This window comes from Nerophis lumbriciformis, linkage group LG32, assembly GCF_033978685.3.
Source record: "Nerophis lumbriciformis linkage group LG32, RoL_Nlum_v2.1, whole genome shotgun sequence".
Taxonomy (NCBI): Eukaryota; Metazoa; Chordata; class Actinopteri; order Syngnathiformes; family Syngnathidae; genus Nerophis; species Nerophis lumbriciformis.
This window is the reverse complement of record NC_084579.2, coordinates 30,173,547-30,191,678: the sequence shown is the minus strand read 5'-3', so window position 1 is coordinate 30,191,678 and position 18,132 is coordinate 30,173,547. Positions and strand designations below refer to the sequence as shown.

Sequence of the window (18,132 nt, the reverse complement as noted above, 5' to 3'; positions counted from 1 at the left end):
GTAGGTGCGCACTAAAAGAACACCTCTAGGCAACTTCAACCTTAAACTAACGCCCTCCCCCTTCCACATCCCACCTCCCCGGATTGTAAATAATCAAATGTAGATACTTATTCTTATGTTTTCTGATCTCTCTCTCTCTCTCTATGTCCACTACTTGCTGTACATATCCTACCAAGTCAGTCCTACACTGTTTCAATGTCCATTTCTCTGATGATGCAATTGTTGATGACTGAAGTGTTGATACCAACCAAACCTAACCCCCCCCCTCCACATCCCACACCCCGGATTGTAAATAATGTAAATAATTAAATATATATACTCGGATGATTATCTTGTGTGATGACTGATAGTATATATATGTATCATGAATCAATTTAAGGGGACCCCGACTTAAACAAGTTGAAAAACTTATTCAGGTGTTACCATTTAGTGGTCAATTGTACGGAATATGTACTGTACTGTGCAATCTACTAATAAAAGTTTCAATCAATCAAAAAAACATTAACTTTTTCCATGTACTGTGCAATCTACTAATAAAAGTATCAATCAATCAGTCAATCAATGCAGGCAATAGCACTCAAAGGAAGGCGTGAAGCTGCTACAGGAGAACACCAACAAAACAGGAAAAGTCACCAAAATAACAGCGCAAGACAGAAACTAAAGCAGTGGTCCCCAACCTTTTTGTAGCTGCGGACCGGTCAACGCTTGAAAATTTGTCCTGCGGACCGAAGGGTTTTTTTTTTTAGAAAGAAATACAATCATGTTTGCTTACGGACTGTATCCTGCAGACTGTATTGATATACATTGATATATAGTGTATATATTGTGTTTTTATGTTGATTTAATAAAATAAAAAATTAAAATAAAAAAATAAAAAATTATATATATATATATATATATATATATATATATATATATATATATATATATATATGTATTTTTTTTTTCTTATGCGGCCCGGTACCAATCGGTCCGCGGACCGGTACCGGGCTGCGGCCCAGTGGTTGGGGACCACTGAACTAATGCACTACACACAGGAAACAACAAATTCAAAATAATTTTTTAACCTTTTCTGCTGGTGGTGTGCCTCCGTATTTTTTTTAATGAAAAAAATGCGCCTTGGCTCAAAAAAGGTTGGAAAAACACTGTTCTATTTCAGTAAACGGTTACGTATGTGAAATTCACCAATTTCCCACCTTTCTGTCGGTTCTTGAACGCGACTTGAGGCCCGCCTTCGGGTCGCTTTCGGCTGTGTTCGTAAACAAGAGCTCGTTATCCACGCTACCTCAGTCGGGCAACCAGGGGCAGGTGTCCTTCTCGTTAATGTCTGACGTGTTGGTGGAGAGTTTAGATTTTAATGTATTTAAAAGCCTGTTTTTAGGGGAGGGGGGTCATCGTGAGAATGAGTAGTGTAAAGAGCACCGACGACTACTTTCGTTGTGCGAGTTGTCTCCTAGCTTAAACCGACCGCTGTTCGCCTTCTAAGTGAGGACGTCTTTAATGTGTCGTTTTTCTTCAATTACACAAGCCGTCCGTTTGTTGCCCCCATCTGACACTTGAGTCGGAAGCGCCGCGACGAGGAGGAGCATCCCACTGGTGTTTATTACACGCCGTGGACGAAGCCAAGTCGAGACGAGACAAGAGTGGGACAGGAGACAACATGTTCGAGACGAGAGGAATCCCCTTCGTGGTGCTCGACGTCGTATGCCTGGTGCTTGGTACGTGTACGCGCACGCGCACGCTCCTCAACCGGCATCGGTTGTTTGCAGAATTTAAGCGGATTTGTGTCGCCATATAATGGGAAATATAATGGTCAATGGGAGATTTATGATTGGACTGTAATCTCTCCAAGTTGGACCACGACATATGAAAGCGGTGGTGTTGTGCTGTTTCAAGTCCGTCATAACCTTTGTTCTGGTTTGCATTGTATGCAAATGTGTCGAGTCACTAATAATGCTAGCTAGTGCTCACCTAACCCCGATTATCCCCTCTTCGCATCATTGTTGAGTTGAGTTTGAGTTGATTTCGAACATGTGTACAGCTCCACTAATGGACATTGGGGTGTTACATTCATGTACAGCTCCACTAATGGACATTGGGGTGTTACTTTCAAAGGCAAAATTAAAGTATTGCTAGAAACATCATTTTATATCGGACTTTATTGTATTATATGTATAATACACTGACGTGCGGTGAGGTTGATGGCTGGTGAGGCACTGACAGTCAGATTTACAAACATATGAACCCTAAAGAGTATCTTATTCACCATTTGATTGGCAGCAGTTAACAGGTTATGTTTAAAAGCTCATACCAGCATTCTTCCCTGCTTGGCACTCGGCATCAAGGGTTGGAATTGGGGGTTAAATCACCAAAAATGATTCCCGGGCGCGGCGCCGCTGCTGCCCACTGCTCCCCTCACCTCCCAGGGGGTGAGCAAGGGGATGGGTCAAATGCAGAGAACAAAATTCACCACACCTAGTGTGTGTGTGACAATCATTGGTACTTTAACTTAGGGCTGGGCGATATTGCCTTTTTTTAATATCTCAATATTTTTAGGCCATATCGCGATACACGATATATATCTCGATATTTACTTGATGCATATAATCACAGCAGTGTGATGATTCTATGTGTTTACATTAAAACATTCTTCTTCATACTGCATTAATATATGCTCATTTTAAACTTTCATGCAGAGAAGGAAATCACAACTAAGTCAATTGACCAAAACTGTATTTACTAAACTGTTATTAAGCAGTGGCACAAACATTCATGTCATTTCCAAAACAGAAAGTGCAAGATTGTCAGAGACATTTTAAAACAAGCTATTAGTGCACTTTTTTGTGCATGACGTCACTAAGATAACTTATCAAAACAACACTAAATTAAAGTGCACTTTTTGTACAGAACGCCACTACAATAGTTTAAAAACATGATGTCACACAAGATATTTCAATAAGTGTCAAATAAAAATGAGCTGCATAATAGGAAATCAAATAGTGTACGTCCTTCGCTATGTGGTAGGTTCCTGCGGACATTATCTCCTTTTGTCGTGGACTCTTTTTTTTTTTCATACGGTGTTGTTAAATGGTTGCCTCGGCATTTTGATGGTGTGCAACCGAACAAAGATGTTGACATGAGGAGTAAGCACTCTTGATGCGGGTGACTTTTCAAATGATGCTACATATTAGCAGTAATGCTACTTTTTGTAGAAACGCTTTCGCCCCACACTTGACAAATTACGGTTGTCTGTTGGACATCTTCCCACTTGAAGCCAAACTACCGCCAGACGATGGACCCCCTGCTGTTTTTCTTGGGAATTAATTCTTCCTTCATTTGTTACCAGATTCGCACCTTCTTTCTCTCGTATTACCGCTAGCATCACAGCTAACTTTAGCCATGCTGCTACGTCTCTGCGCCGCGAGGGCGTATACGTATGTGACGTATGTCGTGACAGTATGTGACGTGTGTAAGAAGGTGCGCTTGCTGTCTGAGAAGGAGACACAAGAAAAAGTGGGCAGAGCCTGTCGTGTAATGACAGCAGCTAAAAGCAACTGCGTGAGAACGTATACTGCGATATCACGATATAGTCATTTTTTATATCGCACAGAGATAACCCCGCGATATATCGCGTATATCGATATATCGCCCAGCCCTACTTTAACTTAACTTTAACTTTACACATACAAACTGTAGCACACAAAAAAGCACATTTAGTAAAAAAAACGTTATTATGGTCTTACCTTTACTTATAAATGAAGTCCATGCGCCGCTCCTTCTGAGCAAGAGCATCGATAACTTGTTTATAGAAGTGTTCCTTATCTTTCTTCAGTTTTAAAAGTCTCTCTGTCTCAATGGAGATATTCCTTTAATTATTACCTCCTGCTTCCATTGAAAGTCCAGTTTAGAAAACTGTTTTATTTCAGATATGTAACCCCCATGTTAAACGTCCAGGCGAGATAAAAAAAATAAACGATCACTTCTAACTGTTGCTGCTTGTTGTCACTTATTCTGCAGCCGAGTAGTCGCATGAATGATCTCTGGGATCACTAGCGCCCTCTACCACCAGGAGGCGGGATTACTGCGAGCCTCAGCCAGTGCGTCTTTCGCAGCCGTTTTATGATTGCTCAGCACAAGAAATACGTTACACACATACAGTTGTTGACAAAATACACTGTACATTATATACCTCAGCTACCTGTATAATATAATTCATATAGCAATACGGTCTCACTGCACAGCAGGCCAGCAGTTAGCCGAGTCATTGCGCAATCCATGGCGAGGCTCAACTGGCTGCTGACTCACCGCAAGTCTCTTCTCAGTATTTGAACGGCAAATGTGAAAATTCAGCGATTTTGATTAAAAATAATCTAAAACTGGTGAAGTTAAATGGAAAATAACTTTATAGTATAATCACTGGATACATATAACAATTTAATTATTATTTTTTCTTTTTACATTTTTTTTCTTTCCATGATGGCACGTGAGGCCTCGCCTCACCTGCCTCCCCTGACTGCACGTCACTGGTATAGTACATGTTCCAAAAAGAAAAAAGCATAAAACACCAGCAGAATTAGAGATATTACAAGTCAAAGTGATGAAGCTTAGTGTTACGCTCATGACTTGGTGTAACTAAACATTACCCTATAAGATGAAGGCAATTGCATTTTATTGATATTTGAAATGTATTCAATGTTTATAAATGAATATTTAAATACACTAAATGTAAAAAAGGGAATAAATATTCAAAATAAGATCATTAAATGAAATCTAGTTTGGTTACGCCATCATGAGCGCAACACAAGGTTGTAAAAGTTTCAATTACAATTCCAAATAAGATGTCAAAAGCAAACTGAAATCAAATACACACAGCTTAAAGATTGATCAATACCTATTTACATTTATTAATACATAAATATGATGATTTATCAAAATAAATATACCTGAACAGAACGCTCATGATGGTTACACCAAAAAGTAACGCTATGAATCGCGTTTTTCCAAGTTTTTGGGGCATTTCTATACTATTTCCAAGCATCTCCTTTTTATTATTGTTGATTTTAAATGGTCAAACTAATGCATATTATATATGCATGCCCTAGTAAACAAAACAAAAAAGTCATATTTATTTTGATTGTTACATTTTGATGTACATTTGTGCAGGTGGGTGCGAATGTACCCATTACCAGAGCTGTACACACATGCATGCCTACAACATGATACATCACAATTTCCAGTTTCTCTATTCCAGTGTTTTTCAACCTTTTCTGAGCCAAGGCACATTTTTTTCATTGAACACCGCGAGCAGAAAACATAAAAAAATTAAACTCAGCAGCCGATATTGACCATAAAAAGTCGTTCTCGCAATTGTTTGATATTAATTCAAACCATAACCACCCATAACCTGACTCTCGCCAGATCCTTGTTGTTCGCTAAGCTCCACACAAGGATCTGGGGCTTTTCAATAGGAGATGTATTTCAGAAGGCGGGGCCTTGTAAAAAATGCATTTTATGTTATTGGATAAACCACTTGTCTGTTATCTTGAATGACGTGCTATTTCAACCACTCACATCGAAATCAACCCGTGACGCTGATGAGAGCAATGCTGGGAAATCCAAAATAGAACAGCTGACATATTGGTTAACGACAGAGCGAAAAGTTAAGAGAACTTTTACTGAAAAAACACAGCAATGTCAGTAGACGATCGATGTCGTTTGTGCAAAGAAAATATGCAGAATCAATGTCAGTACCATTGTTGTTTGAATCAAACAGTCGCTTCGGCGCTACGTCACATCTATGAAATCCCGCCCGGCGATCATGATTGGTTCATTATTGTTTGCTATCTTGAAGGAGTTTGCAATGCCCTCGAGCCCAGATCCTTGTGTGGAGCTCAGCAAACTTCAAGGATCTGGCGAGAGTCAGGTTAAACCACCCATGCATCACTATAACTCTTGTCTCAAAGTAGGTGTACTGTCACGACCTGTCACGTCACGCCGTGACTTATTTTGAGTTTTTTTGGTGTTTTCCTATGTGTAGTGTTTTAGCTCTTGACTGGCGCTCCTAGTTTGGTGTTGATTGTCATGTACGGATGTACTTTGTGGATGTCGTTTGCTCCACACGCTGTAAGTCTTTGCTGTCGTCCAGCATTCTGTTTTTGTTTACTTTGCAGACAGTTTTAGTTTCGTTTTGCATAGCCATCCTTAAGCTTCAATGCCTTTTCTTAGTGGCGCTCGCCTTTTGTTTCTTTTTGGTTTAAGCATTAGATAGATACCTTTTTACCTACACGCTGCCTCCAGCATATTGTGATCACGACAAACCGTGTTCCCGACATCTACAAAGCAATTAGCTACCAGCTGCCACTTACTGATATGCCGAACTCTAGACTGTACAGACTCTCAACAATGGCACATTATTTGCGGATTATAATTACTGGTTTGCATAAAATATTTTTAACCTAATTAGGTGAAATGACATAATGTCCCACGGCACACCAAACAATATCTCACGGTACACTGATGTGTCGCGGCACAGTGGTTGAAAAACACTGCTCTATTCAACATGTTTGAAAAGGAGTAGGAAGAAGCAGAGCTTATTTAATCCTACCCCTTTTCCTATACATAGCAGTTGCTAAAACTTTTGTTCACTTCCTGTTCTCAATTTATTCACAATATACTCCATAAGTAATAACAATAAAAATAAATAATAATTGGTGAAGTACCGGTAAGTTATATTTTGTATGGTGAGATGAGTAAGATTATCTTGAAAATGAATGGATGGATGAGATATATTTCAGAATGTTTATCATGGTTCTTCTTCTTTGTACTTTGTAAAAACTTCAAGTTTGAAAAGTTTCTTGAAGTGGATTATATTAGTACATTGTTTGATTTTTTTGCTTAATCCATTCCATCATTTAATTCCACATACTGATATACTGAAGGTCTTAAGTGTTGTACGTGCTTACAAATGTTTTAAATTACATTTGTCTCTAAGATTATATTTCTCCTCTTTTGTTTGGAAGAATTGTTGTAAATTCTTGGGTAGCAGATTATAGTTTGCTTTGTGTATCATTTTAGCTGTTTGCTAATTCACTATGTCGTAGAATTTCAGTATTTTTGATTCAATAAATAAAGGGTTTGTATGTTCTCTGTATCCAACATTATGTATTATTCTAACTGATCTTTTTTGTTGTTGTGCTGTTATAATCGCTCATTTTTTTCAATCAGTAATAAGGACACGTTGAATAGAATAGAGCTTTGTCATAATATCATAATAAAGTCAAATAACTATGAGCATAAAGATGTAACAATAATTATAAATGAATTAATTATAAAATTATTATTAACAATCGTTTTAGGAGATAAGGTTGTAAGGGCTGCAACTATCTATTATTTTAGTAATCCAGTTCGATTTTGTTTGATTAATCAAGTAATCGGATAAAACACACTTTATAGCCTCAATGCATATTTTAGGGAAAGTAGTTTAAATAAACAACAATGTTCCTGTTTGTCATTACTGTCATTCTTTTTTTTTCTATAAATGCAAATCATTAACATAGAAATTGAACTTTTAACTTTAATTAAAAAAGAAAAACCCTGTGCTGTTTGCCACCACACAGATCACCCTATGGAAACTAAACTATGTTTGCGTTTTTTTCAAGTTCCGGATTTGATCCATTTGAATTAGTTGCACTCCATTGAAAGACTAATCAAAGCAACAGAATATAAATAAAATATTTTTTCTAATAAATTAAATGGATTATTCATTGCATCTCCATTGCAATTATAAAGAAAAAGTTGTAATAATAGAGTAAAATTGTAATATTACAAAAAAACGAAGTGATGATATGAGAAGGGGAAGTCCCAACATTACGAAGATGATCGGCGTGATATTATATATGCTATAATATTGGTAAAATATTATGTCAACAATGAGGACAAAAAAGTTGATGTTTTTTAAGAACAAAGTTGTAATTTTGCGTTAAGGAGTGTGATTATTATAAGGAAAAAAGACACACAATGAGGAGAATTAACCGAATTATTACGAGAATACAGTGGAGCATTACCTCAAAGTTTTTTTTCGTTTTTGAATTTAAATTCTGCGTGAAAAAAGTTATATTAAATTATTAGTATTGTTAATACTTAGGGCTGCAACATATACTTGATTAAATTGATTAGAAAAAAAAGATTTGATTTATATTCTGTTGCTTCAATTAATCCTAATACAAAATGATCAAATCTGGAACGCAGTGCCCAGAACTTTAAATATGCCAACATAGGAGCGCACATAAGAAGTGTAGCGGAATATTTAAAATTATTATATCTTTTTTATTTTATTATTTTATTTATTTATTGTTTTGTTTTTTTATTATTAGTGAACACATGTTAAAAGTGCACATTTTCAATGTTGAGATGTGCGTTTGAGGAAAAAAAAGGGGGAAGATTATAGTAAGCAGAAAAATAAAGTATGTTTTTTATCCAGTCACTCGCAACTAATCAATAGATTATTCGATTACTAAAATAATCGATAGCTGCAACCCTACTATGGCTTATAAGGGGGAAAAGCATACGATTAGGATAAGAATAAAGCCGCAATATTACGAGAATACGGTGTTTATTTATTTCAACAAAGTCGTATTTATTTGAGAAAAAAGTAGCACTTTTACAAAAAAGTATAAAATTATTAATTTTGCGAAAAAAAATATTTGAAGGAGAATACAGTCGTAAAATGACAGATAATACAGTTAAATTATGTCAACAAAGTTGTATTTTCAAAAAGGTTGTGATTTTAAGTCAAGTATGAACATTAGAAAAAAAGGTAAAGTCACAATATTAACAGAAAAATGTTGTTGTTATGACTAACATAAAAGGTGAAGAGAAAAAAAACAATGTTACAATCTAAACTAAATTGTACTTGAAACGTTTTAATTTGTAAGTTTATGACAACAAGGTTGCAATATTAAAAGAAAAACAAGTACCGGTACATTTAAAAGACAAAATCATAAGTTACACAAAAAAAAGTCACTGTGGTATGAGAATAAAGTTGTCATTTTGTAAGCAGAAGTTTGTCATTTTTAAAGTGAACTCTTACAAGAAAACAGTCATACAAAACCCCAAACCAGTGAAGTTGGCACGTTGTGTAATTCATAAATAAAAACAGAATACAATGATTTGCAAATCCTTTTCAACTTATATTCAATTGAATAGACTGCAAAGACAAGATACTTAATGTTCAAACTGAGAAACTACATTTTTTTTGCAAATAATCCATAACTTAGAATTTAATGGCAGCAACACATTGCAAAAAGTTGGCACAGGGGCATTTTTACCACTGTGTTACACCACATTTCCTTTTAACAACCTTCAGTAAACGTTTGGGAACTGAAGAGACCAATTTTTGAAGCTTTTCAGGTGGAATTATTTCCCATTCTTGCTTGATGTACAGCTTTAAGTTGTTCAACAGTGCGGGGTCTCCGTTGTCGTATTTTACGCTTCATAATTCGCCACACATTTTCAATGGGAGACAGGTCTGGACTACAGGCAGGCCAGTCTAGTACTCGTACTCTTGTAACGCTGTTGTAACATGTGCAGAATGTAGCTTGGCATTGTCTTGCTGAAATAATGAGAAAGCCGTTACTTGGATGGCAACATATTTTGCTCGGATGGCAACATATGATATTATGGACTGTAGATGGTGAAATCCCTAAATTCCTTGCAATAGCTCGTTGAGAAATATTGTTCTTAAACTGTTTAACAATTTGCTCATACATTTGTTCACAAAGTGGTGACCCTCGCCCCATCCTTGTTTGTGAATGACTGAGCATTTAATGGATGGATGCTTTTATATCCAATCATGGCACCCACCTGTTCCAAATTAGCCTGTTCACCTGTGGGTTGTCACAAATAAGTGTTTGATGATCATTTCTCAACGTTCTCAGTCTTTTTTGCCACTTGTGCCAGCTTTTTCGAAACATGTTGCAGGCATCAAATTCCAAATGAGCGAATATTTGCAAAAAATAACAAAGTTTACCAGTTTGACTGTTAAGTATTTTGTCTTTGCAGTCTATTCAATTGAATATAGGTTGAAAAGGATTTGCAAATCATTGTATTCTGTTTTTATTTACGATTTAAACAACGTGCCAACTTCACTGGTTTTGTGTTTTGTACATCAGGGTGAGAATGACTAGTAGAAAAATAATAAATGTGTTATTATATGAAGACTACTACAGTTATTGTGATTTTGTATCTTTTTGCAATAACAAATACACATATATTTCTTCTCACAAAATGACTACTTTTCTCTCCTCAGATTCTTTCTTTTCAATCCGGGATTAACATCTTAACTGGTTTGTACTTCAGTCTCAGTTTGGTGTCGAAAGAAAGATTACTTTTGTGCAAAAATCACAACAATATGCGGATAACACTTTGTTTAACATTGCCAAATGTTATGCCTTTCTTTGGCTTTAGGTTGTTGTCTTCATTCATTCATTTAACAATGTGGTTATTTTTATTGTGGCAGTACTTGCTGGGGTGTATCTTCCTGATAACTCTTTTATACAACTTTCATTAATGAATGTCTGGTCGTGTATTGATTATTCACATTTGCTGTGTCATGATACACCTATTACTCTGATGAAGGTCTCAAAACAGCAGCAAGGTCGAGCAAAATCACTGATTAGTTTTCAAATCAGATTATGGTGTCTGTTTGCTGGATTGTGATTGATTGGCTGGACGGTGACTCATGCAGCCTTGGTATGTTGCTATATTTACCACAACACTGCGCATTGATTACTTAAGGCGTCATCGTACATTGCAACAGAGAAGGTTTATGTCTTTTTTGTTTGGGTGACTCATGACACAAACTCTCTCCTGCTCTCCACAATTGAATTACCACCAAACATCTGCTGCAGTCTTGTCTCTCCACACACACACACATTGTTAAACAGCATGTAAACAAATGAAGAACCAAAGCATTATGTGACCAGTTGCTCCTGCATAAGGTGAAGTGTAGTGATGCTACATTTGAAAAGTGGTGTGGTTCTTTTCTTGGCTGCCTCTGTTTCTCTCTTTAACATTTCGGTATTTCAGCTGCTGCAGCCAGTCAAGCACCAACAGCTGAGACGACCGCCTGAGTGCTCTCTGACAATGTGTCACACGCTTCTGTTTTATGTTTTTTTTACGGGTTTCACCACCGCAGGACACCTCAAATTGGCCAAACAAGCCGAGGAATCACAGTCACGTTACACTCGGACTATGGACGGTCCACACCTCTTTGCATAAAGGGCTTTCCTCGTGGTAGTTTAGCTATGGGGAGTGCTGAGTTTACACAAATACTAACTTTTAAAGGGGTCCTATTGTGCAAAACCAACTCTTGTTACCTGTTGGTACTGCTCAGTGGCATAGTGATTACACTGTCTGCCCTGAGATTGCTAGGTTGTGAGTTCAAACCCCGGCTGAGTCATACCAAAGACTATAAAAATGGGACCCGTTACCTCCCTGCTTGGCACTCAGCATCAAGGATTGGAATTGGGGGTTAAATCACCAAAAATGATTACCGGGCGCGGCCACCGCTGCTTGAGGGTGATGGGTGAAATGCAGAGGATAATCTCACCACACCCAGTGTGTGTGTGACTATCATTGGTACTTTTTTTTTTTAACTTGTTTTGTGTATTTGGGATTTGCATAAGCTCTGAATATCTGAAATCAAATCATGGAGGCATGGCGGGGATATTTAAAAAACACTTTTGCTTCTTTCCAAACGAGCCGTTTGGAATTTGAGACAATTGTGACATTGCCATTAGTACGTCAGCAAATAGCTCCATATTATTCAGTTGTAGTCCATAAATTCTTTCTTTTTCTCTATCCCCTTGTTGTGGTGCAGACTGGCTCGTACATGCATGCAAAAATCCTCCGCTTTAGCGTATAATTCTAACTTATATCTGTCAGTAGACTTGATACGGAAGCGCTAAAACATGGCTGATGGGGAGAAGACACAGTCAAAGTGGAGGCACGTAAATAAGACCGCCCACAAACGGTCAAAAAGTAGTTTGAAGATTGTCTGTAAACCAAGATCAATGCAAGATTTTGACCAAATAACCAGATGTAGAAAAAAATCCCAATCTTTAATGTGACTAGCAGACACTGGTTCACCTAAGCATAAATATTGCGTTTAAAAAAATGACGGCCACACTTTGATGTTTCTAAGCACATTTGTCAAAAATCTTTGTTTCCATTTGAGGAAATTAACTACAAAAGTATGCTTCCAGGTGATACACTACAGGTACACCTCATTTGATATTTTCTCAATTTTGAATGTATTAAATGTAATCATGGCTTGGCTTGTAATCCGCAGATATTCAGAAGTTATTCATGTTCTTACCGAATTTGTAAAAATAGCTAACAATGTAAAATGATGTCTTTCCAAAAAGCTAATTAAAGCATCACAATTATGTTTTACACTAAAATCCACAAGATTCATAGTTCAAGATATAACCATCCCATTTGGAGTCGGATAATAGAACACTGGTGAAAAAAATCGGACACCTTGTGTATTTGTGTAAAGGGGTGTTTAGACATCATGGCAGTTCTCACTTAAGCTTGTTCCAACGATGGCGGAACGCCTTTCTCAACGCATTTTGAACTCAGCCTCAACGCACGGCAGTAAGGTGGCAGAGTACTCCATCCTCAACTCCGCATAAACCGTAGTGCTACCATTGAAGATCGTGATGCCTCCATGTTTAACTCCGTGTAATTACCGTGTTCACATCGTGAAGGTCTGGGAGGAAAATGTGACTGGTGTATAATGTCAGTGTTAATATGATACTATCACGGTACTTGTGGTGCAAACACGGAGGCTGTTATTTCTTACAAAGGCTGCCACAAAATATTTAACATGTAAAAAATGTTTATCAGTTCTCCAAGTTCACGGTGGATTAGTGACGGATGACCAGGGTTTGTGTACGGTGTCAATACGCCTTTGGCGAATTGTCGAACCGCATTTGAATGTGTAAACACCCTTTAAGCTAACTTTTCTAATCTCCTCTGAACCGTTGCACACAAGCAATTCTCAAAACATGCTTCTAACATGTGTTGCCTGTGCTATACAACACAGCACATGATGGCCTTTTTTAACCCCAAAGTTGGGTCCCCAAAGTCAGATTGAATTGAAATTTCTCACACAGCTCAATGCGTTCTACAAATTACTCACTCTATTGTCAAAATGCTCCTGTCTCGACTCACAAAGGGAGGATTGGTATGTGAGATCTACTTGCCAATATAATATGTTGTTTCATGGATCGTTTATGTTTATCTGCACACTTTTAACGGTATATGCAGATAAACATGGACAATCTCATTCGGGTAACAAGTAGCTAAAACATGGATTTACGAGGTTATTTAGAGTAACATATGAATGTTTTTATTGTAATCAATGGACATTTCATCTACAATGTGCTGACAAATCATTGTTTGTCATTTTCTTTCCTTTTGACCGTCTTGCCTCCTCGATCTCATCCACAGGGGGCTTGCCTCTGGCGGCCTTCAACCTGGGTAAGATCCGTCCCTACCAGAGGGGCTTTTTCTGTAAAGACGACAGCATCAAGTACCCTTTCCACCATGGCACAATCTCCTCCACTGTGCTCTACACTGTGGGCTTCGCGCTGCCCATTAGCTGCGTAAGTAGTAGGAGTACCCCAAGGCAGGTGCGACGGTCCCCTGAACCTGTGTCGTGTTGATCACGGACTAGTGCATGTGTGTTACCACTTTGCTTAGAATGTGTGTTCTGGATCTGGGCGTGTGATGTGCGCAAACATTTGCCTTTAAGAAGGCTGTATTTACATTCATGTAGAATACGTCAAATATACAGAAAATTGCACACATTTGCAATAAGAATTTAAAATCTTACTAAACGCTCTTTTTTAGTGATGTTATTACAAAAGTGTGCCAGTGATGACCCAGAGTAAAAACTGTGGCTCTAACCATAGAATTAGAAATGGAAGTTTTTGCAGGATACATGTAGCGTAGCGTAGCATAGCGTAACGTAGTGAAATAATGAAAACATAAGGAGACAAATAGAAAATAAATGTTAACTGCATGATGGAAATTAGCATAACACCACCAGATCCACATCACAAGCAGCAGGAGTAAATTAACAAATTCAGTATCAGTTCTAATTCTTATCTCCATGGCGATCCATGGCGAGGATGTCCACTTAATAACAATGTAACTGGATTGTTGCTTTGTCACAGTTCTTTCAAATTACTTTTGTGTTAATCTGCTGTTTGAGTCACTGCTGTTGATCTTCTAAACAGATGAACAGTCGGTGGGCGGCGAGTGGCGTTGCTCCGCTCCTCGAAATAGCCAAGAATGTTCTTTTGGAAGGGCGTCTGTTTTTGCATCTGCCCCGCTGTCAGATATATCGCTTTTATTTTTACGTTTATCTAATGTCTCATGCGGTGCCAAGATGATCCCCGACCTGTTCAAACCTTTGTCTTTGTGTATTTGAAATGTTCTCTTAACATTTAACCAACCTCACAGAGGGAGGCGGCGGGGCTGATGGCGGGTTTTAGGAAATGGGAGGATTCCGCCTCACTTCCGAGACACTACTGAACTAAAACCTGCCTGCCCTAATGTGCCACATCTGTCTATTAACATTCTCCTAACGACACCCTAATCACTAACATCAACTACTTCCTGAGGCTTCAGGAAGGTGGCGACCCACCACCGCCTCCTGGAGGATGCAACCAACACAGTGTTGCATCATGGGTAGGGGGGCATCAGAGGCACTGCTGACCTGACTTGATAACCAGTAACTGTTTTTTTTTCTCTCCCCTTTTCTCATTGCTTCTGCTAGCTGGACTCCCATTCGTAATACTCACTGCGCAACACAAACCTTTCCGCCGAGGCTTTTTCTGTAATGATGATTCAATCAAGTACCCGCTTAAAGAGGACACCATTTCCTATCAGTTGTTAGGAGGTGTCATGATTCCACTCACAGTGCTCACTGTAAGTGCATCCCTCTTTTTAGTTTCTTGCTGTTATCACCTGTTTCTTTTTTAATGAATTGTTTTGCCTGTGAGCCTTTTTGTACGCTCCTTTTTTCCCCATCTTTGGCTGTTCCTTTAATGTCCTTAAGCATCACTGCCTTTTTAACTGTACATTTGCTAACGGCACGTTAAAACCATGAAACATGAATTCAGGGACAATTGTAGTCATCGTGTTACGATACAGCGAACACAGAGTTGGTCGTAACTTGGGACGGGCATGATTTATCCATCTAATGCTAACAAATGCTGTGTGAAATGTTATCAAGTGGATTCATTAACGGAGGACAAAGTCAGTTCAGGTGTTGGCTGCCTACACGGAGTAAGTCATTGTGCAGTAGTACCACTTTTATCGCGGTTAATTGATTTCCGCGAAGTCGAATACATTTTTATAAATCAAATATTTTTCATAGTTAAAGGATAAAAAAAAACTTTTAATGACATTCTAAATAAGTTAGCTTGAAAAGTAATAAAGCCCTCTAAACATGAAGTAACACCCATATAGTAGGGGTGCACAGAAAATCGATTGACATGCAAATCGGGATTCTAATCCACCCCGATTCTAAAGTGATTTAGAATTTGCAAAAATTGTTTAAAAGCTTTTTTATTTGAATTTTTTTTTTTTTTATAAGAATCAATTTTTAAAAAAACAATTTTTTTAGGCCATCTCCATGCAACCGAAATGAGCTTTTCTAAACTGTAACCTATTTTGAAAAAGTTAAATTATAAATATCATACCAAATAATAGATTGCGAGAATGGGTTTGAATCAAAAATTGTGTTGATAAGAAAATCGATTCTGAATAGAATTGTCACCCCAGGAATCGAATCGTTAAGTGCCCAAAATTTACACCCAGTCATTAGTCATCTTTACACGTATTTCACCCAATATAGTAAATCTTGTATACCAGTACTTACCGGTAAGTGCTACCGGTAAATAGCATCACCCGGCCACTACAATGCGGCCAAGACGTGGAAATACTTTGTCACAGAACAGGGCTTTCATGTGCTGAAACCACAGTCGTACGCTTTTCTGTACAAAGTTGGTCAAATTGACAGTCGTAGCTACTATTAACTGTGATGTTAGCATTCCGTGTTAGCTTTGCTGGTGTCGTTCCACATCAATCACATCAAAGCTGTGAAGATAAAGTGCATCAAAAGAGTTAAACTGGCTGACAGTTCATAGCAGTCTCAAGTGCTGCGCCGGATGGCCGATGCTACTTCCAGCTGTTGTTCACCAATATGAAGATTTGTTACTGATAAGGCAGGAGTTGAAGATGAAGTCCATTAAAAGGTTGTTCTGCCAAGCGTTTACTTGAAATTTGGGCAGTAAAGATAGAGTAGCATCAAGATTAGCTGCCTATTGTTGTTAGCAGTGTAACTCTTAACCTGGAAAAGGAGATCACCGTAACATAATGAATAGAAAATAAGACAAATAACTTAATTTAAGGACTTAATTTAGGTCATAAACATTAGTTTAGGAGACATGACGGTTTGCTCCCCAGCCTCAGGACTCAGATTTAATAGCAGAAAAAAACACTTAAATCATGTCTGCCTTCTTAAATTAATCAAATCGACTCGTATCCAATAGTTAGTTTTTAATTATCCCAATCATCGATCCAGGGATTATCTGTAAATGCCCATCTCGAGTATTATAAACAATGTTGCGATTCAAATGAAGCCATTTTGACCATATCAAGAGCAGGGTGTCCAAAGTGCGGCCCACAGCTCATTTTTTTATTGGCCCATGTTCTAAAAGTTTAATTAATCCATTATTAATTATGTATATCAATATAACACTAGGGCGGCATGGTGACACAGGGGTTAGTGCATGTGCCTCACAAATAAAATGTCCTGGGTTTGTTACCCGGGCTCGGGGTCTTTCTGTGTGGAGTTTGCATGTTCTCCCTGTGACTGCGTGGGTTCCCTCCGGGTACTCCGGCTTCCTCCCACCTGCAAAGACATGCACCTGGGGATAGGTTGATTGGCAACACTAAATTGGCCCTAGTGTGTTAATGTGAGTGTGGATGTTGTCTATCTGTGTTGGCCCTGCAATGAGGTGGCGACTTGTCCAGGGTGTACCCTGCCTTCCGCTCGAATGCAGCTGGGATAGGCTCCAGCACCCCCTGCGACCCTGAGAGGGGCAAGCAGTAGAAAAGGGATGGATGGATGGATGGATGGACATATAACACTAACAGTTATATGCTTTGTCACACCTGTAACACAAAAGCTAAGAAAACAATGGGAATTTTTTTCCAATTAGTTTAGCGTGTACTCATGTACATCAAATTGGTTTTAGCATTTATTATGTACAAAAGGTATAAAAGTGGCCCCCCGCATTCTTTTTATTTTTCAGTATGCGGCACTCTGTGGAAAAAGTTTGGACACCCCTGCTGTAAAGTAACCTGTTGTTGAAGGCCTTTTATTTTTTAGTCGCGTTTTTCAGCTAAAGTCAGTTAAACGCTATGAGATAAGCTGAGCTAAATGCTGTTTCAGTGTTGTCAATTCTCTAGATGCTTTTTGTTTAAGTGGACATCCTCTCAGTCAACTGGCTTAGCGATGTCAAATAGTCCATGTGTGATGAAACGTGGCAGAGCTCTCATTCTGCCGTCTCTTCTCTACGCAACAGATGATCGTTGGCGAGTGCCTCTGCGTTCATCTCAAGCGCCTCAAGTCCAAGTCGTCGTTCGGCAGTTACGTAGCCCGCGTGTACAAGGCGGTCGGCACCTTCCTCTTCGGCGCCGCCATGAGCCAGTCGCTGACGGACATCGCCAAGTACTCCATCGGCCGCCTCCGGCCGCACTTCCTGGACGTGTGTAAGCCTGACTGGGAGAACATCAACTGTTCGGTGGGAGATTACGTAGAAAACTTCACCTGCAGCGGAGACCCCACCATGGTCAACGAGGGCAGGTGGGCTTGTTTTTATTGTTGTACTCACATAGAGAGGGGGGTAAAAGTCCAAAGTGCAAATGTTAAACACTCAGGATCCTTCCAATGAATGATTTACTAGCATTTTTATTTTACCAGCTGCTGGATGCTGACCACTTATGATACTTAAAACGCAGCTCCTGCTGTCGGGTGGAGTCAATAAAAAA

General features: G+C 38.5%; 1 protein-coding gene across 2 annotated transcripts in view; it reads left to right on the top strand.

The window, feature by feature from the left end:
* The first annotated feature begins 1,263 nt into the window (after positions 1–1,263).
* plpp1a (phospholipid phosphatase 1a) overlaps positions 1,264–18,132 on the top strand; it is a 31,910-nt gene continuing 15,041 nt past the window's right edge. The window contains exons 1-3 of one of the 2 annotated variants that reach the window (XM_061927424.2): positions 1,264–1,718; positions 14,849–15,000; positions 17,667–17,947. In XM_061927424.2, coding sequence (XP_061783408.1) covers positions 1,661–1,718; positions 14,849–15,000; positions 17,667–17,947 — 491 coding nt within the window. In that variant the 5' untranslated portion in view covers positions 1,264–1,660. Of the gene's footprint in view, positions 1,719–13,515; positions 13,671–14,848; positions 15,001–17,666; positions 17,948–18,132 lie in introns of both variants that reach the window. The other variant, XM_061927423.2, reaches the window with a different exon arrangement.